The 25,580-nt window shown below is 37.9% G+C and overlaps 2 protein-coding genes across 2 annotated transcripts in view; one reads left to right on the forward strand and one right to left on the reverse strand.

The window, feature by feature from the left end:
• Positions 1-8,434, forward strand: part of LOC135753265 (protein unc-13 homolog A) — a 40,698-nt gene extending 32,264 nt beyond the window's left edge. The window contains exons 24-30 of the mRNA XM_073815102.1: positions 345-401; positions 511-591; positions 704-851; positions 3,257-3,313; positions 3,612-3,704; positions 4,871-5,030; positions 5,136-8,434. Coding sequence (XP_073671203.1) covers positions 345-401; positions 511-591; positions 704-851; positions 3,257-3,313; positions 3,612-3,704; positions 4,871-5,030; positions 5,136-5,427 — 888 coding nt within the window. The 3' untranslated portion in view covers positions 5,428-8,434. The remainder of the gene's footprint in view (positions 1-344; positions 402-510; positions 592-703; positions 852-3,256; positions 3,314-3,611; positions 3,705-4,870; positions 5,031-5,135) is intronic.
• Positions 8,435-15,784: 7,350 nt separating this feature from the next.
• Positions 15,785-24,197, reverse strand: LOC135757807 (RNA-binding protein MEX3B). The gene is made up of 3 exons (XM_065272534.2): positions 23,869-24,197; positions 22,266-22,754; positions 15,785-20,527 (listed from the first exon to the last, which is right to left on the reverse strand). Exons 2-3 carry the CDS (start codon positions 22,708-22,710, stop codon positions 19,173-19,175), a joined length of 1,800 nt encoding a protein of 599 aa, XP_065128606.1. The 5' UTR covers positions 22,711-22,754; positions 23,869-24,197; the 3' UTR covers positions 15,785-19,172.
• Positions 24,198-25,580: the final 1,383 nt, after the last annotated feature.

Here is a 25,580-nt window from a genome sequence, read left to right on the forward strand (position 1 = left end):
GGCAAATTTTGTGAAATTAATGTCACAATCAATGTTCCCTCCTATTGTAACAGCACTGAGGAAAAAATTGTTCTCTGAACGCAAACTTAAAAACTGAAACAGTATTACTCGCTTACTCGCAAAATATTACATGATATATATATTTTTAATGTTGCAGCTGTGCATGTTTTTACTAAACACAAACAATCACATTTAACTTTTTTGTAATTCTCTCTCTCTCTCTCTCTCTCTCTCTCTCTCTCTCTCTCTCTCTCTCTCTCTCTCTCTCTCTCTCTCTCTCTCTCTCTCTCTCTCTCTCTCTCTCTCTCTCTCTCTCTCTCTCTCTCTCTCTCTCTGGTCTGTAGGGAACACAGCTCATCTTTAATGCTGCTAAAGAGTTGGGTCAGCTCTCCAAGCTAAAGGTGTGTTTATAATACCTGACCTGTTGTTTGTTGTTTGTCTGAATATTTCTGATCAGGTGCTGATCAAATGAAGTTGTTGTGTAATTGATGATGTTATTCTGTCCAATAGGAACATATGGTGCGAGAGGAGGCTAAGGCACTGACCCCTAAACAGTGTGCAGTCATTGAGCTGGCACTGGACACTATAAAGGTGACACTTATCCTGAATCAGAGCGATTATATTCATGTTTGTGGTAGTTAATAGTTGTCTAATAGAAACTAAAGATATGTTTTAACTCTCTATGTGTATGTGTGTATTACAGCAATATTTCCACGCAGGTGGTGTGGGTTTAAAAAAGACATTTCTAGAGAAGAGTCCGGACCTGCAGTCTCTGCGTTACGCACTCTCTCTCTACACACAAGCCACCGACAAACTCATCAGGAAATTTGTTCTGTCCCAGCACACTCAGGGTACACACACACAAACACACACACACACACACACACACAAACACTGTGTTCCAATTTGAAGGCTGGATCCATTGGTTTTAGGGACAATTCCATTTCTCTGTTCCCTCAGTTTTGCATGTTCACGTGAAGGGGAAGGGGTAAGACAGATAAATGCGATTGGGCCTTATCCTTCGCAGCCCAAAGACAAAAGGATGCATTCTGAGGTCGCATTATAAGCATCCTTGGGACGGCCTTACTGACCTTCAGTCACACTGCTGTAAAGTAATCGCTCTTAAAACGCAGCCTTCAGAGGTCGCAGCCCATGTGGGGCCCAAAGGAGTTGCACCTGGGCTGATTTTTGGGGCCCACATGGGCTCTCCAACTGGAACCCAGCTAATTTTGTCCTCAGTTTCCATGGTGGCCCCACATGATGCTGGACTCCATATTGGGCACATATGGGTTAACCAGGTAGAGTGGTTCATGCTTTAAGCAAAGTTTATTTGGAATCATGTGAACATGTCTATTATAACATAAATCTACAACTATATAAAATACAAGTATCCAAAGGAAATAATGTTAAAGTTCCCGTTCTTTCTGTGATTTTGAAGCTTTGATTGTGTTTATAGTGTGCAATATAACATGTGTTCATGTTTCATGTGTGAAAAAACGCGGTATTTTTCACACAATTGACTTATCTGTATAGTGCTGTTTTCACTGTCCTCAAAACAGGCTGATGTCTTCCTTGTTCTATGAAGTCCCTCCTTCAGAATAAGCAACGAGTTCGGATTGTGTTGTTTGTTTAGTGTGTTGTGATTCGATAGCAGCTTAGCTTGCAGTTAGCTTAGCTGGCGACTGCCGTATTCCTGTGGGGGGAGGTTAGTAAAAAAAAAAAAAAAACGTTTTACTGACGTCATTAAAGCAGGAAATAGAGGGCTGTAGTCCAAACCGGCCGTTCACTGTAGGCTTTGAAAGATAAATTCTATTAAAGAAAATATATCGCCTGACAGTGATCTTTGTCAATGTTAAAAATTGTTTATTTGTCAATGTTAATTGCACTGAATCAATGTCACGTTTGCACCCTCTATTAATGTTTAAAAAATATGGCCATTTCAGCTAACCACCATTATGATGATCAGTGTTTGCTTTAGTTAAGCCCTTGACTCTTTGCTTTCATTTCAAGTTAAATCTTTCTTTTCCTTTTCTCTTTTAGTGCTTGTTTGTGTTTATGTAAGAGCAAAAATGCATTGGAATAGAAAGATGTCTTTTAAAGTTAAGTTGTAATTGGTTGCTTTTTATGATAGATGTCAAAATGAAGTGAAGCTGCTTTACATGAAGAGGTTGATCCTTTTATGACTGTTATAGTTGTTCTGGTTTATAAATGCACTGTGACAAGGTAAACAGAACATAATACTGACACATTCAGACAACATCACTCATCCTACACACCCCAACAATGGTGACAATCATCAAACTAATTCAGATAAAATGATCAACTGCAATGCATGTTGGGAGTCATGGATCAGTTTAGTCCTATGTTGATGCTCACAGTATGCATTGCAGCATGAATCTTTCTTTCTTGATTGTCACCATTGATGATTTTTATATAATGATTCATGATGTCAGAGATTGATTCAGTAGTTTAACTCTCTTTTTGTGTTTTTATAATTCTGAAAATAACAGACGTGACACTGCTTCCATTTAGCGCTGTAATATAACCCATTTGAAAACATTATTAACACAGCACACACAAGAACAATTATTTAGGAAAACCTAAAAGAATTAAATTATCTGATCTGATTAGATCTTAGTTTTCTTTCAGTAACAGATGCATTTTTAAACATGCTTCAACAGCCAAAGAAAACAACATTAAAACACAAGAGTCAAGGGCTTAACTAAAGCAAACACAGATCACCATAATGGCGGTTTGTTGAAATTTCTATATTTTTCAACATTACTGGAGGGTGTAAACGTGATATTTATTCAATGTGATTAACATTAACAAATCAACAATTCTTAACATTGTTTAAATGGTTGCTTGCTATCTGGGATATTTGATGAAACAAATTAGCCCATTTTGGGGCCATAAACACATTTCCCATTAATGACCCAACTAGGAACCCCATGGGCAGCACACCTGGGATCACCCATGTGGGTCCTAACTGGGTCCCCCGAGTGGGCCATCCAATAATATGCCAGTTTTGAGCCCATGCCCACTCTGTACCCCTTTTGCCCATGTGGGCCCCACATGAACGTGGTTGCTGGGAGCCTTCGAATTGGGACACAAACACACAGGTCTTTGTTTTAAACTTCAGTAATCTGTTTTCTAAGTAATGAGTTGCTCTTTGTCTTTTAATTGAGTTTATGTGTGAGTTTATTATCATCTTTCTAACACCAGATATTTTCCTCTTCTGTCTCCTCTTCTGTAGTTCATGGAGGTAAAGGTGTGCGCTACACTAATAGTGAAGATGTTTATCCAGAGAAAGGTTTGTGTCTGACTGAGAAATTTATTTACATGTTTACATTTGTTTATTTGCATTTTCATGTAAATATGTTAATGAAGCCGATTCAGTTGATTATGATTGATATATTCTCTGAAATTGTTTCTGCTATAGTTTGTGTATATTGAGGTTATTTGATGATGTGATTAAAATGATAATTTATTACAGCAGTTAGTGTGTGATTAAGAGCTGAATTACAGTTGATGAGTTTCTGAATCGAATATCAACAAAACTGAGAACCTGAGATTATCTGTGCTGAATTTTGACTCTGTTGACTCTTCAGCATCAGCAGTAGAAGATGCAGTCGGTGAAGTCTGTATGACTGTAGAGATCTTCAGTGACCCAAACACAGGAGGACACAAGATCACTGTTAAAGGTGCTTTTGCTGTTCACACACACACACACACACACACACACACACACACACACACACACACACATATGTGGTTTATGGGGACAATTCTATAGAAGCAATGCATTTTATACTGAACAAACTATACATTTCCTTCCCCTAACCCAGTGCTCCCAAACTGGGCTGTGGCCCCCCAATGGTCTGTAGCGGTACTGCAGGCTGGCCTTGGCTAGGCTAAATCAAAATATTTAAATAATTAAAATATTCTAATTTTTCTGAAATGTGATTTTTTTTCCATCTTATTACATAAACATTAAGAATACATACAAATTCCATTATAGTGAGGTAAGATACATTGCTTTGTAAATGTTTTTAGATTTTTTTTAACAGTTATGGAATTTATTGCAATAGATTTGTGAACTATGTAGCTTCTGTTACACAATTTGATGCATTATAATTGTAAATAGTATGCAGAAAATATGTAGTATAGTTAGGGCTGTGACCATACATCGCGTTCCCCATTAAAAAGACCTGCCTGAAATCGATTCTGAATCGCAAGGCTCCGATTCTGTGTTTCATGCACAGCTTGTGAGTGTACTACGACTCTGTGATCAGTGGGAAGTCCTTATCAATATTGAGTCACTATGAGTTTGAGTCGTTTATTAGGTGGATTTAAAAAGGCAAAACACGCGTTAAACCAAATCATTCAAAATATTCTTTATTATCATGAAAATACCTGAAACAAACTGAAGAACAGCAATATAAATATCCCTTTAGACATTTCTTGGAATAGCGTTTGTAATGCTGCTTCTTCTGTGGCACAATTGGCGTTTCAGCATGAGAGCGCCCTCTAGCTTTTGGATGTGGCAGCATTTCACCGTAATTCATTCATTGAGAAAATGCGCATTTACACGATTAATCGTCACAGCCCTAAGTGTAATTGGTTTAAATATATTTGTACAGAATGTTTACGTCATCTTTCACCTTTATGGTAGTTCTCATCATTCAAATGAGATTTGTAAAAATTGGTTAATAAATATTGATAATTTTGTGCAAAGAGACAATCTGTTTTATTAAATATGTATTGTATATGTATATACAAATTGGTGGGTGGGGTTGTGGAGCTTTACCCAGTACACACACACACACACACACACAAACATTTAGTCTTGTTTGTGTTTGATTGACAGTGGTGGCAGCCAATGACCTTCGTTGGCAGACGCAGGGTATTTTCCGACCCTTTGTAGAGGTTTACATCATTGGTCCTCACCTCAGTGACAAGAAGAGGAAGTTTGCAACCAAATCTAAGAACAACAGCTGGTCACCTAAATTCAGCGAGTCATTTCAGTTGTAAGTGTGTTATCATGATGTGTGAACGCTCTCTGATTTATGCTTCAATAAAGCAAACACATTCTCTCTGTCTCTCTCTCTCTCTCTCTTTCTCTCTCTCTGCAGTGTTTTGGGCAGTGAGTTGGGTCCTGAAGGTTATGAGTTGCAGGTGTGTGTAAAGGATTATTGTTTTGCTCGTGAGGACCGGACCGTCGGGATGGCTGTACTGCAGCTGAAGGATTTGGCGTCCCGGAGCAGCGCGGCCTGTTGGCTCCCGCTCGGCAAACGCGTTCACATGGATGAGACTGGTCTCACCGTTCTCCGAATCCTCTCTCAGCGGAACAACGACGAGGTGGCCAAAGAGTTTGTCAAACTGAAATCTGACCAGCGCTCGGCAGAGGAGGGTAGAGGGAGTTAAAGCCGTCGGCTCATCAGGTCATCATTCATTCATTTGTTCTGGATGTTTAACCCTAAACTAAAGGTGGCGCACAATCAAGCGCTTTAAACACGAAACACACTCATATAAACATGTTTCCATGAATAATAATAAGACACACTCATCTATACAGACTTAAGCAATGACATTTATTTCGAGCAAATAATGATGTCAACATAATCCACTGAGTTATTTAAACACTCTTTAACATTCATTTAAAATGTACCCTGTTTATTTTGTTTAATACACGTTTCTCTGAAATGATATTTGATAACATTAAGACTGCAGTGTTATTGGTTAATGTTTAAAAATCTAAAATCACGGCTAAAGTTCATGCTTTCATTTAATGCCAGCTAATGTTTAAGTAATACGTTAACACATTTGGCAAAAACACTTACAGTATATTCATTTTTATCGGTAAGTGGGGCTGAAACCCATGACCTTTGCATTGCTAACACAAAGCTCTAAGAATTGAGCTACAGATTCATGGGCAATAATGACAACAAATGTTAATATTGAGATATAAGGGAAGGATTTGTAGGATGAACCGGACCTTCATGTCTTTAAGATAGTTTGTATTGATGATGTTTCTGGAAAAGAGTCAATCCACTGCACGCACACAGTCAACCTTAACCCTTCAATCATTTCCTGATAGGAAAAATCTCTAGGTTTTCACATTTATTCCGTCTCAAACACAGGATCAGGGTTCAGGGATTGTAAGATTTTACTGTATGTTGCCGTAAAGCCTGATTTATACTTCTGTGTCAGACCTACATCAGTAGCGCACCGCATAGCCAAACGCCATCCTCTCCAAAAATGAAACGTGTCAATGCTATGGGGACTGCAAGCGCAGTGATTGGACCGCTAGATCCCTCCCTCAGGTAAAATAATCGGCATCGCATTTCCTCGTATGCATTTCTGCTTGTGATTGTAGTTTACACCACTAACATGCTTGTGGCAGCGGCATACTCGATGAGAACAACACAGAAGTATAAATTAGCCTTGAGATATAATGAAGTTTTTATTGCTGTCTCTGATTGGTGTGTAACGGATCCTCCAGCCAATCATTGATGATGTTACTGGCGGTCGCTGAATGTGGCTTTCTGGGTCTGTGTGATGACATCATCATGTCATTTAAAAGGGGCTCGATTTAGAAACTCTGAGGTGGTTTTAGAAGTGATGTTTGTGTTTTTATAAACGGACTTGTTTGATGAAGACCTGAAGGGTCTTTAAAAAGCCAAAACTCAAACTTACAAGGTCTTGATGTAATGATTGTTGATGTTATGATGATTGTTGTACAAAACTAACTGTTGTCAGATTGAGTCACAGAAAACCCTCTGTATACAAACACGCACACCCACAACGCTTTGCGGCCTTGAGGTACTACAGTACCCCTCCTCTGTCTCTTATCATCTGTGTTTTACAGCTTGACTATTGAACATGCTGGGTCTGGATTTATTTCTCCAGACATGTTGATGTGTTCAGTTCAGTCCTGGTCTGGTTCAGTCGCTTCGGTCCGTGTGGTCTTTAGCACGATGAAGATAAACCCAACAAACACTGTGACTCAAACACACGTGTCACTTCAGTCACTGTGGATTATGGGCTTTTGTTTGTTTGTCTGCTGGACATCCAAAAATACTTCTTTGTAGAAGAGAGGTTTCTGTTTTACAGAAGAGTTTAATATGAATATAAATGATCTGTAAAGAGTTTGCGTCAGATGCTGATGTTTATTGTCATGGGTTTGGTCATAGATGCAACCATGAAATGCCACAAAGCAAAACCCTTTCCATTCAGGACTTGAGGTGTAAATCACAAGAGCAGTGAAGTTTTTGTTTGTTATTTACATGTTGTGCTTTGATCTGTGTGGATTCTACAGCAATACAACAGAAGAATACAACACAAGTTTGGTTGTCAGGACAGACGATGATTTCAAACTTGTTTTTCAGGATTAAACAGTGCATTGAAATGAAGTGTTAGATGTCGGCCCATTTGAAATGTTTACGATGCACAGTATTTGTATCAGCACGCAATACTTGCATTTCTGTTAGCGTTGCACATTTCTGCTTTTCAGAGATGCTGTGTTATTCTGTAATGCTTTTTTATTCAAAAGTATTACTCAATACAAGTCATTATTTCCATTTCTAACCCTTAAAGGGGACATACCATGATAATCTGTCTTTTTCCATGTTTATAATTGGGTCCCCAGTGCTTCTATCAACATCAAAAATGTGATAAAGATCAACCCAGTCACTTATTTTTGGTAACCCATTCTCTGCAAGCATGTAAAAAATAGCTCATTGAAATCTGTCTCCCCTTGTGATGTCAGAAGGGGGATCTTATTATAATAATACCGCCCCTTAATCTGCACTATCCAACCACGGCACTGCCATTTAGTGCAGAGAGAAAGAGAGAGTAAAGATAATTGACAGAACAACTGAGTTTCAATTTCAACAAACCACCATTATGGCGATCAGTGTTTGCCTTATCATCAGCTCATTTGCATTTAAATTTTAACATGTTATAATAAAATATCTATTATATTATTTTGAGCTTAAACTTACTCTGGGGGAAACCAAAGATTTATTTGACATTTTATGTCTTTTGAAATGTCCCCTTTAAGTCACTCCAACAAGGATCAATTTGTTGTATTGAAAATGGTTGTGTGATGCATTTCATATGTGTTTCTGTGAAAGATATAAGAGCACATGAACCATTGAACCATATGAGGGTGAGAAAACAATGAGAATTTTCATGTCTCAATGGCTCTTTAACCCTAATGTTAAAAGCATAAAGCTGATTTAATTTAACTCGACAGACTTGATTTTCTTTAAAACCAAATCTAACACAGCCATTGAATGTTACTTCACACAAGCCTTGACATTAAAGATGACCGAGAGTCTAACATGCTGTCAGTTAAAATAACCTGCCTGCCTTCACTCACTCACTTTAACACATAACACACACACACACACACAAACACACACACACACGCTGAAGCACAAGCAGGCATGAATTAAAGTCGTATGCATGCATGCATGATCACAGACAAACACTGCAGTGGTGTCACTCTGTGAAGAAAATCAAGTGCATGAAGTGAAATTAAAAGTGAATCGTGCCAGCACGTGTCCTAATGTTAACCTGCCAGTTTTGGACACACAGAAATGAATTTGACTCGGTTTATTATATTTCACAATGTCTTTATTTTTTGAAAAGAAGCGCTTGTCAATAATCTATCTGATATTGATTGTAGTGTGTATCATGTCTTCGCATGAGCGAGTGTTTTTATACTGGAGTGTTTCTAATTTTCATTTCTAGGCATTTTGAATGATTGTTATTAATAAGGATGATCGTGGATTACTGCAGCATTTGCTTCCTATTAAAACAACAATGAAGTAAATGTGTGCTTGTGTCGTTTATTTTTGTGTCTGTGGAGGTTTGTGATGAGAAATTTGATGCATTAAATTGGGGGTTGCCAGTTTGGGCTTCTTTATTCATCAGTTTAAAGCTGCAGTCTGTAACTTTGGCCTCTCTATTACCATCTCTGACTGAAATATAAAAAATTTAAAAGAGAAAAAATGGTTTAAAAGAGGGAAACAATTTTGAAAGAAAAAAATCTTAGGGCTTAGTCTTAGATAGGAACTTGAGCATTTTTTTACTCATTTTGTTACGTTACGCTTCAGGGCTTTTGTAGTACGGAAATTTTTTTGGAAGAAAAATAAATTTTGAAAAAATCTTAGGACTCAGGAAGGAACTTGAGCATTTTTTATGTTGCGCTTCAGAACTTTTGAAGTACAGAAATTTTTTTTAAAGATTAAAAATGTTTTTATGCCTCATTTTTTTATGTTGCACTTCAGGGCTTTCATAGTATGGAAAAATATTTGAAAGAACAAAAATGTTTGTTTTAAAAGAGGGAAAAAAATGTTAAGAAAACTTGAAAGAGAAACCTTTTTTAAAAGAGGGAAAACAATTGCAGGAGAAAACATTTTTAAAAGAGGGAACAAAATTTTGAAAGATAATATTTTAAAGGAATAAAAAATAATTTAAAAAAGGGAAAAATTTTAGGAAAAAAAAATTTTAAAAGAGGGAAAAAATATAAGAGAAAAAATGTTTAAAAAGAGGGAACAACATTTTGAAAGAATTTCTTTTTAAAGAAATAAAAAATAATGGAAAAAATGAAAAAAATTGAAAAAATTGAAAGGGAAAAAATTAAAAGAGAAAAAAATTTTAAAAGAGGGAAAAAATGTTGAAAGACAAAATCTTAGGGCTTAGTCTTAGGAAGGAACTTGAGCAATTATTTTTCCATAATTTTGTTACATTGCACTTCAGTACGGAGCCCTTTAGGGGACATGGTGGTGGACAAAATTTGGGATGAGAGGGGAAAAAAATTTATAGCTTTTGCGTTCTCCTGAGAAGCTTTTTGCGTTCTGTCGCAAAACTTTTGCGTTCCCCCGAGAAACTTTTTGCGTTCGCTCGCTCTCGAGAAACCACAGGACTTCACAGCGTCACCTGAGGCAGTTCATTAGGCAATGGCATCATTGATGCAAGCTGTTTGTAGATATATAACTACTGTTATTAAAGAATTATACCGTATTTCTTTGTATTTAAGTCCAAGTTCAAAATAACACTCTATAAACCGCTCCATTGTGAATGCATTGAGCTGTCTGACTCTGAACCATTGCTAACGGGAGATAAAGTGTTTATCTGAACTAAAAACATGACCTGTTTCACAATGGAGTGGTTTATAGAGTGTTATTTTGAACTTGGACTTAAATACAAAGAAATACAATATCATTATTTAATAACAGTAGTTATATATCTAACAGCGGACATCAATGATGCCATATGGTGTAGTGCTGGGTACATGCAGCTATACGGAGTACCCTTATTAGATGGCATGGGGTAGCCTATATCCACCTCTAAATGTGAAATATTAAATATTAATATAATTTTTTATAATGATCATAATGCTGAGAAGTCAAGCAGCATAAGTTAAGTGACAATACTAGACCATTTTGGAGTGAACTAAGGCTATGCAAGACTAGTCTTACATCCCACTGTTTATTTTGAACTTGGACTTAAATACAAAGAAATACCGTATAATTCTTTAATAACAGTAGTTATATATCATATCTACAAACAGCTGGCATCAATGGACTGCCTCAGGTGATGCTGTGAAGCGCCGTGGTTTCTCACGAAAACGTTGGCTCTTTTTGTGAGCGAACGCAAAATGTTTCTCGGGGAACGCAAAAGTTTTGCGAGAAAAAAGCTATTAATTTTTAATCTAAATATTGTCCACCACCATGTCCCCTGAAGGGCTCCGTACTACAGCACTTTCGTAGTATGGACAAAATGTGAAAGAGAAAAAAAATTAAATGAGGGAAAAGGATTTAAACAAAAATACATTTTGAAATAGAAAAAAATCTTAGGACTCAGGAAGGAACTTGAGCAATATTTTTTCATCCTCATTTTTTACGTTGTGCTTCAGAACTTTCAGAGTAAGGAATAAAATTTGAAAGAACAAACATGTTTTAAAAGAGGGGTAAACATTTGAAAGAAAAAAAGTTGAAAGAGAAAAAAAAATGTAAAAGAGGGAAAAACATTTGAAAGAAAATAAATTTTGAAATAGAAAAAAATCTTAGGACTCAGGAAGGAACTTGAGCAATTTTTTCTTCCTCGTTTTGTTATGTTGGCTTCAAAAATGTTTTAAAAGAGGGAAAAATTGAATGAAAAAAATGTAAAAGAAAAAATGTTTTAAAAAGAGGGAACAAAATTTTGAACATTTTAAAGAAAAAGAGTTAAAAGAGAAAAAAATTTAAAAGAGGGAAAAAATTTGAAATAGAAAAAAATCTTAGGACTCAGGAAGGAACTTGAGCAATATTTTTTCATCCTCATTTTTTACGTTGCGCTTCAGAACTTTCAGAGTACGGAAAAAATTTGAAAGAACAAAAAAAATTTAAAAGAGGGGAAAACATTTAAAAGAAAAAACATTTGAAAGAGAAAAAAGATGTGAAAAAATCTTAGGACTCAGGAAGGAACTTGATAAATTTTTTTCTTATTTTTTTACATTGCACTTCAGAACTTTCGAAGTATGGAAAAAAATTGAAAGAAAAAAAAATTGAAAGAGAAACAATTTTTAAAAAAGGAAAAAAATTGAAAGAGATAAAATGTTTTAAAAGAGGGGAGTAAATTGAAAGACAAAAAAAATTTAAAAGATGGAAAAAATTGAAAGACAAACAATTTTTAAAAGAGGGAAAAAATTTTGAAAGCGAAAAAAATCTTAGGACTCAGGAAGGAACTTGAGCAATTTTTTTCTTCCTCTTTTTTTAAGTTGCGCTTCAGAACTTTCGGAGTACAGAAAAAAATTTGAAAGAACAAAAATGTTTAAAAGGGGAACAAAATTTTGAAAGAGAATTTTTTTTAAAGAAAAAAAAATTAAAAGAGGGAAAAAATTGCAAGAGAAAAAATTGCAAGAATAAATTTTTTTAAAAAGAGTGGGAAAAATTGCAAGAGAAAAAATCTTTTAAAAGAGGCAAAAAATTGTGAAAGAAAAAAATCTCAGGGCTTAGTCTTAGGAAGGAACTTGAGCATTTTTTTCGTAATAATTTTGTTACATTGTGCTTCAGGGCTTTCGTAGTATGAAAAAAAATTGAAAGAGAAAAAAATCTTACAACTTAAGGGCTAATCATAGTTGTGCATAAGTCCTATATGTAACCTCACCAGCATAGGCTTACCCATCGGTGTTCATATATACTTCTGCATTGTCTGCGTCAACATGCAATTAGCAATTACACATACAGACCTACAGTAGGCAGTAATAGTGTCCAAGCATGAAACCCTTAGTAGCAGTAAAAGAGCCGAAGAAGAAGGTGACTGACCAGTAAACCCTCCAAAGAAGCAGCAGCAGCAGTTTGTTGTGTATGATTTCAGAAGATTAGCTCTGATGGGAAAAAATCCTAGGACTTAGTCTCAGGAAGGAGTGAACTTGAGCAATTTTCCATGAAACATATCAGGGCTTCCGAACAAATGAAAGAGATGCAACTGAAAAACCAATAAAAGTATAACATGAAGATGTTTATAAGGAGATTCAATGAGGGTGAACTAAATGATGTCTAGTCTGTTGTGTGAACAGCCCACAGTACGAAATAATTCAGCACCAATACAAAAGTTTAAAAGAATTTAAAATATAAATGTCATAAGTCAAGAACAAATTGAAAAAATATAAAAATGACTATAGGAAGTGGAGTTTTTAGGGGCGGCAGTGGTTCATGTTGTCTATAAATCAGAATGTTGGTGGTTTAATCCCTGACTCCACCTCACCAAGTGAGCAAGACACCTAACCCCAGCCGCTCCCGATGGGCTGGATGGCACCTTGCATGGCTGACACTGCCGTTGGTGTATGAATGAGTGAGTGAATGTGAGGCAACTTGTAAAGCGCTTCGAATGGCCATTGGTCTGTTGAAAGTGCTAACTTCCAAGTGCAGTCCAATTACCATCAATTTAAAATTAATCAGCTGATCAATGCTCTCCAATGCAGGAGAGCAACTGCGCCCGACCGCAGAATCTGACGAGCTCGCCTCTCCATCGCAAGTTTTTAGCACACGTCAACGTGACATCAGAGTAAGTCAGACATATGTCAGAGTCACACTGGACTTTTCATCCTACTGACTTCCATTCATACGTATGCGAATGTGTCAGACTGGAAACGTGAGCTCGTGCTGTGATATTTCACTGCCCTGCTGAAAAAAACAGCATACCAGCAAGACCAGCATATGCTGTGTTTTGGTGCTGGTTTGCTAATGAACACCAGCTAAACCAGCATCAGCACCAGCATTAGCACCAGCTAAACCAGCACAAAACCAGTGAAATGTGTATTTACAACTTATCAGGTTGCCCAATGTCCTCACTGACACTCTTCCAAGCGAGGTCCTTTTTATTCCTGTCTCTATAGAAATCAGAACTTGTGTCGTATAGCTCCGGGTGACTGCTTACGGACAATATCAACTCTGGCGTCAGCTGCTGATTCGCATCAAACGCAAAATGTACAAAAAGCAACATTCGCGCATACCGCGCAGTTCGCTCAATTCGCAATATGAGTGATGCATAAAACAAATGTACGCTCAGAAAATGTGCGTCCCCATTTCTCTCGCAAATGATCTTGAACTTGTGCGTAGCTGAGCAGTTTCAGATCATTAAATGATGATAATCAATGTCATAGACATATAAAAGAGCATCTGCCAATGTTTAAATCTCTGCAAGCAACAAGAATGGCTTATTTTCCAAAAAACCTGCCGCAGTCGGACAAGCAAAACAAAAGTGCGTACATCTGCTCAGACCCTGAGGTGGCGCTAAGCACTTTTCCACGTCAAAAACTGTTGTTAAAAATGTGAATGTTGTTGTGGATTTTTGCACGATTTATGATCAAAAACGCATGATTTATAAATGAGGCCCGTGATGTCGTCACACAAAGATGAATGACCTTTTTTTAAACTTTTTTTGGGGAAAACCAACCTGACGGCTCAAATGATAAATCTCTATTATATATATATTTATATAATATATTTTACTTTAAGATGCCCTCAACATGAACTGATTCACTCTCAGTATGAATGATGCAATCACTGCCGTCTATATTTTTTCTAAACTCTCGGGAGGCCTTCAGATGTCTTTTATTCATTTTGTCTGAGTTGTGCTTACTATGCTGAGTTATTTGCAATCAAACATAAAACAGTGGATTGCAGGGAGATCTTTAAAGAGAAATATACAAAAGCATTCTTTAATCAATAGTTTTCAGCTATAAATTAAAAGGATAGTTCACCCAAAAACGTTAAATCTTAATTATATGTTGTTACAAACCCGCATAAATTTCTTTGTTCTGATGAACGCAAGGGAAAATATTTTGTAACCAAACCGTTTGTGGACCCCATTAACTTTCATAGTATTCTTTTTTCCTACTATGGAAATGAATGGGGTCCACGAACGGTTTTGTTACAAACATTCCTCAAAATATCTTCATTTGTGTTCATCAGAAAAAAGAAATTTATATAGGTTTGTAACAACACAAGAGTGTGTAAATGACAAAATTTTTATTTTTGGGTGAACTATCCTTTAAAAGGATGAAAATGCCTTTGTATCTCTCTAAGTAACTCAATGATAATTGCTGTTAAGGTTTTAATCTGATATTAAAGGAATAAACAGAAGACTGGGAGCTATTTTGTGTCTATACTGGGTTTATTTCCATTGATTCTGCTGTGAGTTTTGCTCTGGTAGATTTACCTCGTGTGTGTTTCTGAATTATAAAAACACCTGACATGAGAAATATCAATGAATCTTTACCGCCATCTACTGAGATAACTATGTAAGAATGCTGTTTAGTTGTCAAAAAGCCTTTCAGTTTAGTCCAGCTCGGTCTTTTGTGTCAAGTATTGAAGATCATGTGAAGTACATTGAATCAATCTCCATATCTACTCATTTCTTATGTTAAGGTTCAATCAGACAATGTTTATGGCATACATGACCAAGTTATTTGACTTGTTTCTCCTCAGTTTAAAAAGATGATGAAAGTTTCATTAAAGCACATTCATTCTTCAGTAAAAACATTCATTTGTTCTGTAAAATGTCCTTATTAGAAGAGGAAATCTTTCAGTTAACTCTTTATATACAGTAGCAGGTAAAATACCTAAAAATAAAAACCAGCAAGTACATTTTTAGTACAAAATAAACGTGTTAAAGTTCTACACTACAAATATATTCATTAAAAGCATCGTTCTACTTCTCCAGTACCTTAATGTAGGTGAAAAATGATTGTTGGTGTATTGAAATAAAGAGCGTCTCAAAATAGCACATTTGGGTACATAGATGTCCTCAAGTATTTCTTTGCTTATCATGTATAAAATGAATGCATAATTTTAGCACATTCACCACGGCCTGGTTTTACAGACTTCACTAAAGCCAGGACTAGGCCTTAGTTAAATTAACATGTTTAAGCATTTTAAAACGTTACTGGGGTGTATCTTGAAACAAATCCATGCCACTGGCACATTTTAAGATCTGTCAATGAAAGTTATTTTCATTTAAAACGGCTGTGTTTTAGTCTAGGACTAACTGGGCGTAGTGTATTTTAGTGCACTATTTTACCTTCCAGTGTTTGCTGACAGTCAGCAGTTGATTCTAACACACCAGAAAACATTACATATACCAATAAGATACCAACAAAATCACAAATATTTATATCTGATAGGATGTAAATATTTCAAAAAGCTAAGATTTAGGTCGATGTCCACAACAGAGAAACAAGTGAGAGTGATGCTTTCTTTCCCAAAAAAACAAATGAGAAACATGCATGCTGGTCATAAAATATTTAGGTTTTTAAAAATATTTAACAATTGAAATTACATTTACAAACTTAACTTGTTATGCAGTATGTGACATGAGGAAGCGTTATAACATTTTCCTTCAATATTGTTGCAGCATTAAATCACAATTTGTTTCTTGCATTTACAATTAAAGTTGAAAATATTGATGAAGACTCTTGTCTTGTAAAGAACTCTGATTATTTTTTAAAAATCTATTAAACAGAAGTTTTATTATCCTCTGTTATTATTCACAACATATGGGGCGGTTTCCCAAACAGGGATTAGACCAGTCCAATACTAAAATAAATATAAGAACTGAAAACAACTTGTACTGACATATCTTAAAATACATCAGTGCCCTTTGTTTTGACTCGAAATGCACACAAGTAATGTTTTAGTAAGGCATGTTCGATAAAACTAATTCTATTTCATAATTAAACTAAGGTCTAGTCCTGTTTTAAGATAATCTCTGTCAGGGAAAGCACCCCAAAATGTCTAGAATAGCAGAGACTTAAGAACAGAGTAAAACACATGAAACACTTTGAGTCTTCAGCTGGAGATAAAGTTTAGGACTGAAGTCTTCTGTTCAACAGTAAATAAAGACACGCAGATACAGGATTATTGTTTTACAGTACAAAAACAAAAAACGAAAAACAAGATTTTATTAAAGAAGCATAAAAAATAAAACTCTCGATACATTTCTTATAACCGTAAAGTCAGCTCAAATGATATGCGTGTATACAATTGTTCCAGCTCACGGTTAAAAGGTCCATAAACTTTCAAATAAAATATATTTCAATTTTAAATTTCTTCAATAATTTTTTCTCATTTTGTTATAAATTGCCTATATGTTGTACACAGGAAACGGAAATATGGAAAATAAAGATAAATTTGTTGTAATAAAAGGGTCACATTATAATCTGGGATATTCATGTCAAGGTAAGCAAATAAATTGTAAAAATAAAATGTGTAAAAAAAGTTTTTTGTCTTTTCATTTTTAGAAAATTATTAGCGAACGCCTGATGGCTTCAAGACATGCAGAGAGATAGAGAGAGAGAGAGAAAAAGAGAGAGCGTTAAGTTACAAATAATGATACATGTTTTAAAAACTACATTAACCTTTTCAGTTTTGTACTTTTTGAAAACAAATCCTAATGATTGTATTCAGAATATTTACAATTAGGCCTTGAATTTTCTTATTGAAACAACTTTTGGTTTGGCATAAAAAACAATAAGAAAGAAGTTAAAGCAAAAACAGAGTAGAGGGCAAAACCGATGGGAAAACAGCGTTTGACGTCTTTCCTATGCTAATCTGCCTGAGATCTCCTCTGAAAACAAATCCACATTAAACCCTGTTTTTAAACCTTGGGGAAAAGGCAAATAATCCAGCTTCAGGTCAATCCCAAAATTCTGCTCCGCCGTGATGGAGTCACATGACCTTCATCGCCGATCGAGATGCCAAAACATGCCACAGACACGAGAACAGAAAACTACAGCTACTTTCTGGACCATTTACACCACAACACCTCACCTCTTCTGAACCAGATCATCATCAATCCTAACTAAGAACAAACATCATCATCATCATCTTCCTGATGGCCCTCTAAAACACAAACACGGGGAGAAAACGGCTCAGATGGCTCTCTATACAAAATACTCTGACCTCTTTCCACATTTAAAGTGTAATCTCTGCACTTAAGAATCGGAAGAGTATGAACGTGTATGCATCACAGCCGGATATATATATATATATATATCAAAAACAATCTTCATTTAACAGATGAGTCAGTCTCATGACCTCGAAAGGCACCGTCTACTCTCTCCGTTCTGACCGGCACAATCCATTAATGCAAAAATATATCAGGAAACCAAACTCAGGTGTTCTCCTATCAAAAAAACATGCAAAGCAGAATTTATACCAAAAAGTTAAAATGGGAAAAGTCCCTTCAGCGTTTGGACATCATCACTATACGTATGGAAGCCCTGGATGATATAGCTGCCATACGGATCGTGTCGGGACGATTTATCCTGTTTATTATTAAAGATATGACCTGAAGTGTGTAGTGTATAACCAGAAGCCCTTTAGAGTACAGCGGCCCAACGGCTCGTCACGTACGCCTGTCAAGGGCTACAGATTTGATTCGCTTCATAAAAACAAACACGGCTACGTTCACAGGCGGCTGAGGGATTAGAGAGTAAGTGCGCGCGCTGCAGGATGCAAATGTCAAAAGTTTAACCTCAGGATGAGACCGAAAGCTCTTGCGACAGAGCCGGAAGACAGACTTTTACTCCAGCCTGACCCGAGGGGAACGCGACAGACCCCCCGAAAATACAAAAGAACATTTCAATGTGTCGCAGTGCACTATTAGGATGGCTCTACAACAGTCGGTTTAAAAACGCGCACACACACACACACATCCACAACAAAGAAAACATTCATGTCAAGTTACAAACATCTATCTTATAATTCAATAATAAGTCATGTGATTTGACGAGGGGCGGAGTCAACACCTGTGCTGCCCACAACATCCAGTCTTACCACAAAAAAAGTCTCTAACAGTAAAATTGTAACAGATAAAGATGTCGTCATCTGAAATACTAACAACCCTGTATCAGGAGTGAAGACTCTGGGAATGAACAAACATCTGACGAAATCATTGTTCCCTTAAAATAAACTCTCACGTCATCTAGTGGAGTATAAAGGTAGTGTGATGACCGAGAGCAAACATGAGATTTATAACATTGTACTAGTCTATCTAGTTAAGATTCAACAATAACTATTCAGTTGGATATCAACTCTTGACATGTATAAATATTAAGTGTTTCATTCTTCATTCGTAATAAAACAGGAATCTCTCGAATATTTTGGTCTAAACGTTTATGCAGCCTCGCATTTCCAAGCATGTTGTTGTTGTTGATGCGGGCGTCGCCCAAAATTAAAAAAATTATAATAAAAAAGCAACAAAAGAGAATTTAAAAATAATTTAAAAAACAACTGCATTGCCAACCTTCTAACGATTCAAGACGTTAGGAAAAAAGTGCAGTCTTATGTGAGAGTAAAAGTCGAAAAATATCTGCAAGTAGAAAAAGTTGCAAGCAAAAAAGCAACCGGTTGCAGTCGCATGAAGGCGTAATGAAAAAAGAAGCGTTAAATACGACCAAACGAAGATGAAGGGCTAAAGATAAGACACTGTTTGATCTTCAGTTCCAAGAAAAAAGTCCAAGAAAAGTACTTGAGTCGCTAATAACATGGCATCAGAGTTATTATTATTATTATTATTATTGTCAATAACTTCACAATAGTGTCATCTAATAATCACTGTCAATCCGACGAAGGCAGTCCTCGATAGATGTGGAGTTTCATCTCTTCCGGGCATTAAGAGAAGATTCGGATGCACTGCGTGGCAGGGGTGCGGCAAACTGGACACTCGGGCTCTTGCGACTGGCATATCTGCCCGGCGCAATCCATGCAAAAGAGGTTGTGCCCGCAAGGAACCAACGCGGCGGTCACCTCGCTCTCGCAGCACACGTAACAGTCCCTGCTACCGCCGGGCACCACAACAGCCAGGCCGCTCGCTTTCAGTCGCCCCAGCATAGAGGACGCGATGCCCATGCCGCTGCTTCCTCCCTCGGAGTCAGTGGGCGAACCGCCGGGCAACGAGGAGGCCGAGCAGGAAGAGTAACCCGTCGAGCTCCCGCCGCTGCTGCTGCTGCCACCTGAGAATGACCCACCGCCCGATTGCAGCCAGGAGAGGGCGCTGAGGGGGTCGCTCTGTGCACGGCGCGCCAGTGGGTGGTCGACGCATGAGGGGTCGGAGGGCAGGGTGGGCGACACGCGCGGGGTCACGGCACCCACGCTGAGGCCGCTACTGTTGCGACGAAGCTGCGACGGCTGCTGCTGCTTTCCGCCGTTGACAAACGGAGCCCAGATGTTACCGCCGGGTAACTCGAAACCCAGGTCTTCGGAGGTGCCGGGGAGGACGGGGGCTGTGTCGCCACTGAATGAGAAACTGCCGCCAGCGCTGCTAGTACTGAAGGGACTTGTAGGGCTGCCGCCATCTGTCGCTCGCCGCGGCGCAGAGAAAGACTCGGAACTCAGCGCACCGTTGGAGTAAGACGCAGAAGACACCTTGCGTGTAGAATGGTGGTGGGAGCCATGAGGAGGTGCCGAGTGGCTGGCACGAGACCACAGCGTTGCGCCCAGTCCCAGTGCCCCGAGACCCTCCAAACTGACGTCGGTGCCGTTGCTGTGGAAGTCGTTGTCACCTTGCAGGTCCACGAAGGCGCCCGTACGGAGCGTGATGTGCGTTTCGATTTCCTCGCGGGCTCTGTCCACGTTTTCCGGCATCCCGGTCACCTCGAACACCGGGTCTTTTTCGCGGCTGGGCGTGACGATGTAAGTGTGGGTTTGCTGCTGGATGCGCTTGATAGTGGCTCCTTTGGGACCCACAACCAGCCCGACAACTCTGTAGGGAACTCGCACCTGAATGGTGGTCTGGCCAGGCAGGTTAGGAGGTCCAGGGAGCGTGCCGCCCGAACCCGGACCGCTCCCGCCCGCTTTACAGCGCGAGGCCCGTATCATCGAGAAGTGCTCGGCCGCAGAAACGATCTCTCTCTTGGCCATTTCCACATCTTCACGTCTGCCGGTCACAATAAACACGGGCTCTTCTCCTCTCACGGGGGTCTTGATGTAGGTGTTTGTTTTTGCTCGTAATGCTTTAATCTTGCAACCTGAACACATAAAGAGAGACAGATGGTTAATATAGTTATAGTACATCATTAAACAACTAGGGATGTAACAATACATTGATATGGACTGCATGCGATTATCACGTGCATCTTATCAGTAAAGTCGGTTCCTTGATTTGTAGTAAATCGCCATCATCTGCTTTCAGATGTAACGCATTTATAAATATTTGGAATATGAAAATATGTTATTCGCATTTTTTTGTATATTTTGTATAAACTTTAAAGCACTAAAACATTTATTTAGCCCTACATATATTCGCACTGGAAGAAAAACTTTGTTTACGTTACGAACCTGTAAACATAAGTTTAAAAAAAGTTCAAATTAAATATATTTTCAACTTCAAAAATATGCTTTATATATATTATAAGTTGTATTTAGCATATATTTAAAATATTTTTTGGTAAAGAATGAATTTTTGCCATATGGATTGTAAAATTAGAAATGTATTTGTTGCCACTGAAATACATTTTGAAATATATGTTGATGTATGAAGGTTAAAACTTAACATATTTCCAAATTCAAAAATATTTTAATTATATTCAATTGGCATTACTTTCTACAAAAGATATTTAAAATATATTTTTGGGGACAGAAATGTATTTTTATGCCATATAGGCTGACAGGAATGTTAAAAAGTGCACACGAGTAGTTGAAAGCTGACCTACATGTAAGTTATTTCAATGTGCAGCTGTTTTTATTGTTCTGCCGGACTGCAGGAGGAAACAGGGGCGCTGTTTCTTTAAATCTGGACTGCTTACTTCACGCAGCCAATGGCGTGCGCGCTCTGTGATGTCATCGCGCGAGGCTCAACGCATGGCATTTCAAACAAAGAGAACAATGTAACAAGAGAAGCCGCGTCGCGCCAAACCTCGCGCCGCTCATATGAGGCACATTTATATATGATGAAGAAATATTAACAACCAAAAACATCAAACAAGTGCGCGCGTCAACCAAAACACAGCGAGAACACGCGCGGCCTTTGTACTTGCATAACTCATATATCCTCAGATGACCCCTCCCGGCACGCGCGCATATAACGTTTATATCGCATAGTAGTCGCTATTATCGAGCAATACTCAACAGACAAGTTCAATCTCTGTGTGAGGAGGGGGCAGTAAAACCGCATCGGTCGATACGCGTCGCGTCTCTTTTGTCTGGGCCAGCGCGTGCACACTCCGACAATCTGCCGCTTTGTCTACACCCCCACGAGCAATAACACCCAAATCAAGCTTAGATTTGAGAGCAATGGTGTTTGGAAAGATACAATTAGCCAAAAAACCCTGAATGAGCGTCATTATCAACGCAAAACACACACGCTGAATCACAACAGCAGCACAATAACATAAACACAACAACACAACTAAACCACTCTCGTGCACTAAAGTGATGCTCTATTCTTATGATTTCCTCAAACATTATGCAATTTCATACATTAAACTAACCAATAAACAACATCAGTACTAGTTAGCAGATGCTCTGTTAAAAAAAAAAATGATAACTTTCACTGTACACCCTTAAAAATAAAGCTTCTTCTATTAAGGGTTCTTCCCACCATGCATTTATTTTTTACATTTTTAAAGTATATTTTTTTTCCACTACAAAGAAGCTTTTGTGCATCTAAAAAGGTTGTGTGTATGTTAAAGGAACCCTTCAGCCTTTATGTTTAAGAGTGCACAATGACTGATCTCAGGACAGTAACACAAAGAAAGTTCAAGTCACCTTGTCGTCCGACAATTTCTGCCACATGCTCTGACGTGGGCACGGGCACGCACTCGGTCATGTTGACGCTCCTCTTTCGCAGCGCGGAGCTTTGTTCCCCGAGGATGGACCCGGCCATGTGGTACCCACCGCTGCCTCCCGAACCGTAATACTCTGGGGATGGAGAGCAAGAACCGGGCGACTCCCGTGACCCGTTGGCGTGCTCGAGCATCAGTAAGTCGACGTATCCGCCGTTCTCTGTGCCCGGCGGTGTCCCGTCCAGACAATCGACCTTCTCGATCGGCATGAGTGACAGCTGATCCAGGGCGAAGCGCAGCGCCTCTTGATGCTCTTCATCCCGGGACTCTTGATCCGTGTCCCGTGGGGGTGGCAGAGTGGATTGGCTCGTGCTGCTCACTACCATATCGTGATCCATGATGTCAGGGTGGAACAGGGGGCTAGGCATAGTAGAGCCCGCACGTGCATCAGACAACAAACCAACCGTGCTTTCTAGAAGAAAAAGAAAAGAGAGATGAAAACATGCACGAGTATTTGGACAAAGCATACTTAAAGGAACAGTTCACCCAAAAATTGCCTAGGGCTGTGCAATTAATCTTTTTTTATTTTGATTTTAACAATTACAAAAACAAGATAATCAAGATAAAACAATTATTGTGCAATTAAAATATAAATCACATGCCGCTGGACCGCTGTATTTGTAAGGCACCACAGCTTTGACACATGTAGCCTATAGCAACACTTACCTAATGAAAAGGTTAAATAAATGCATGTTTTCAAAGTCACCGAGTAATCATGATTATGCCCATAATCGAGCAGCCCTATTCAAACCTGTATAAATCTCTTTGTTCTTATATCCCACAAAAGAAGATATTTAGAGTTAAGTTTGTAATCAAACCATTCCTGAGCCCCATTTACTTTCACAGTATTCTTTATTCCTACAATGGAAGTGAATGGGGCCTCTGATCGGTTTGGCTACATTTCTCAAAATATCTTCCTTTGTGTTCATCAGAAGAAAGAAATTTTTACAGGTCTGTAGTGAGTAAATGATGAGAGAATGTTCATTTTTAGGTGAACCATCCCTTTAAAGAGAGAGAGTGCACTACATGAGCATAACGTTGAGCTCTCTTTTGTCTTCGTTTCTGTTTGTTTTTATAGACCAACGCATGATAATGTATTTTCATATGAAGTGATGCATAACAACACATCAAACAGCCCGAGTGTGCACTTGTGTGCGGCCCGGACCCCTAACTAGTGTGCTTGTTGTTTTCTCGCGCTCCTCTTCTCTTTGTCTTTATTGTTGCTGTGTGTTGTTTAGCCGCGACTATAATAACAGCGCGCGTTTGATTTAAAGACAATAAAACATCACGACAGAAATCTAACAGCGCGCGTCTCTGTCACGTTAAATATGTTTCACGTTGACTTTATTGAGAAATCTTTGAGTTAAGAGGGTTTGTGTTGTTAGCCGCGTCGCTAGCCGGAGACGATCAGTCACATTGTCGCCTTTGTTTGTGGATCTCAGCCACGCACCACGCGGGCGATCCCGGGCGTTCAAAAGCCCGGGCGAGATTTAAGTCGCGATTTTACACAAGAACGAAAGCCTCACCTTAAATTCTCCCGCTGCTCTTTTTTCTCGAGTTTTCTGGATGATTGTAAGGATGATGATGGCTAACTGCTAGCGGAGCTGCTAGTTATAAAGATAAACTGTTCGCTGTAAAAGCGCTAAAAATCAAACTCGCTGAAATCACGCTTCTCGTGTCGGCGTCTCTCGCTCGGGCTCTCGGTTCATGTTATCGGGGCGTGCAGCACTGGAGCAGAATAACGCGACGAGCTCGCTCCTGTTCTGCTCCTCCGGTTCGCCGTCTTTGTCTGTCTGTGTGCAGACGCACGCCACGCTCGCTCCAACCCGTCCGTCCACAGCACGCGGCGCTGACGTCACACCGGCCCACAACAATGGGTTCAAAGGCCACGCGTCACAGGCGCGCTCCGATTATTTTTCCAAATAGTCGCAGGTCCATCATTTTTATTATAATTAGAATATGTAAAAAAAAGAGAAAATAATTAATTTCATAACAAAAAGCGACTTAATATTTTTGTACCTCTCACAAATGCAATACATTAAACAGCTTATCAATGCTGAAGACTAAGTTACAACATGAAGATTGTCGGTTACACTTGAACATTACTACCATGAAGGATTAAGGCCAAGCTAAAAAATAAAATAAAATAAAAAATAAAATAAATCTCGACATTAAAGTCATTAGAATGCGAGATTTAACTACTCAAAATACGTAAAATTACAGGAATATTCTTATTTTTAAGTCTTATTATTTCGAGAATACAGTTTAATATAACGAGAATAAAGTCAATGTAACGAGAATAAAGTCAATTTAACGAAAATAAAGTCGTAATATTTCAGGAATAAAGTTGAAATATATTTCGAGAATAAAGTCGTAATATTTCGAGAATAAAGTCGTAATATTTCGAGAATAAAGTCATTATAACGAGATTAAAGTCTTAATATTTCGAGAATAAAGTCGTAATATTTTGAGAATAAAGTCGTAATATTTTGAGAATAAAGTCAATATAACGAGAATAAAGTCGAAATATTTCGAGAATAAAGTCGTAATATTTCGAGAAAAAAGTCGTAATATTTTGAGATAAAGTCGTAATATTTTGAGAATAAAGTCGTAATATTTCGAGAATAAAGTCGTAATATTTCGAGAATAAAGTCGTAATATTTCGAGAATAAAGTCGTAATATTTTGAGAATAAAGTCGTAATATTTCGAGAATAAAGTTGTAATATTTTGAGAATAAAGTCGTAATATTTCGAGAATAAAGTCATAATATTTAGAGAATAAAGTCATTATAACGAGATTAAAGTCTTAATATTTCGAGAATAAAGTCGTAATATTTTGAGAATAAAGTCGTAATATTTCGAGAATAAAGTCAATATAACGAGAATTAAGTCATGGCGATTTATGAATACAGACATTATGTTTTGAGAATAATATCATATTTTTACATTAACGAAATTATTCTCAAAATATTATGACTTTAATCCTCTATTGCTAGAGTTAAATCTCATTATTTAACTTTTTCTGTTCTCGAAATATAACAACTTTATTTTTTATTATACTGACTTTAGTCTAAAAAATTACAACGTTGTTGTTATATTGACTTTATTTTCAAAATATTACGCCTTTATCTATTCTCGCACTGTTATGACTTTATCTGTTCCGGCACTGTTATGACTTTATCTGTTCTCACACTGTTATGACTTTATCTGTTCCGGCACTGTTACGACTTTATCTATT

The sequence above is a fragment of the Paramisgurnus dabryanus genome, chromosome 6 (genome assembly GCF_030506205.2).
Source record: "Paramisgurnus dabryanus chromosome 6, PD_genome_1.1, whole genome shotgun sequence".
Classification (NCBI taxonomy): Eukaryota; Metazoa; Chordata; class Actinopteri; order Cypriniformes; family Cobitidae; genus Paramisgurnus; species Paramisgurnus dabryanus.

Bases quoted from the DNA above. Each gene is read 5' to 3' on its own strand.
- LOC135757807 (XM_065272534.2), bottom strand. From the start codon at position 22,710: ATGCCTAGCCCCCTGTTCCACCCTGACATCATGGATCACGATATGGTA. The intron at 20,528-22,265 runs GTGACTTGAACT...TTATGTGTTCAG, and splicing joins AGAAATTGTCGGACGACAAG to GTTGCAAGATTAAAGCATTA.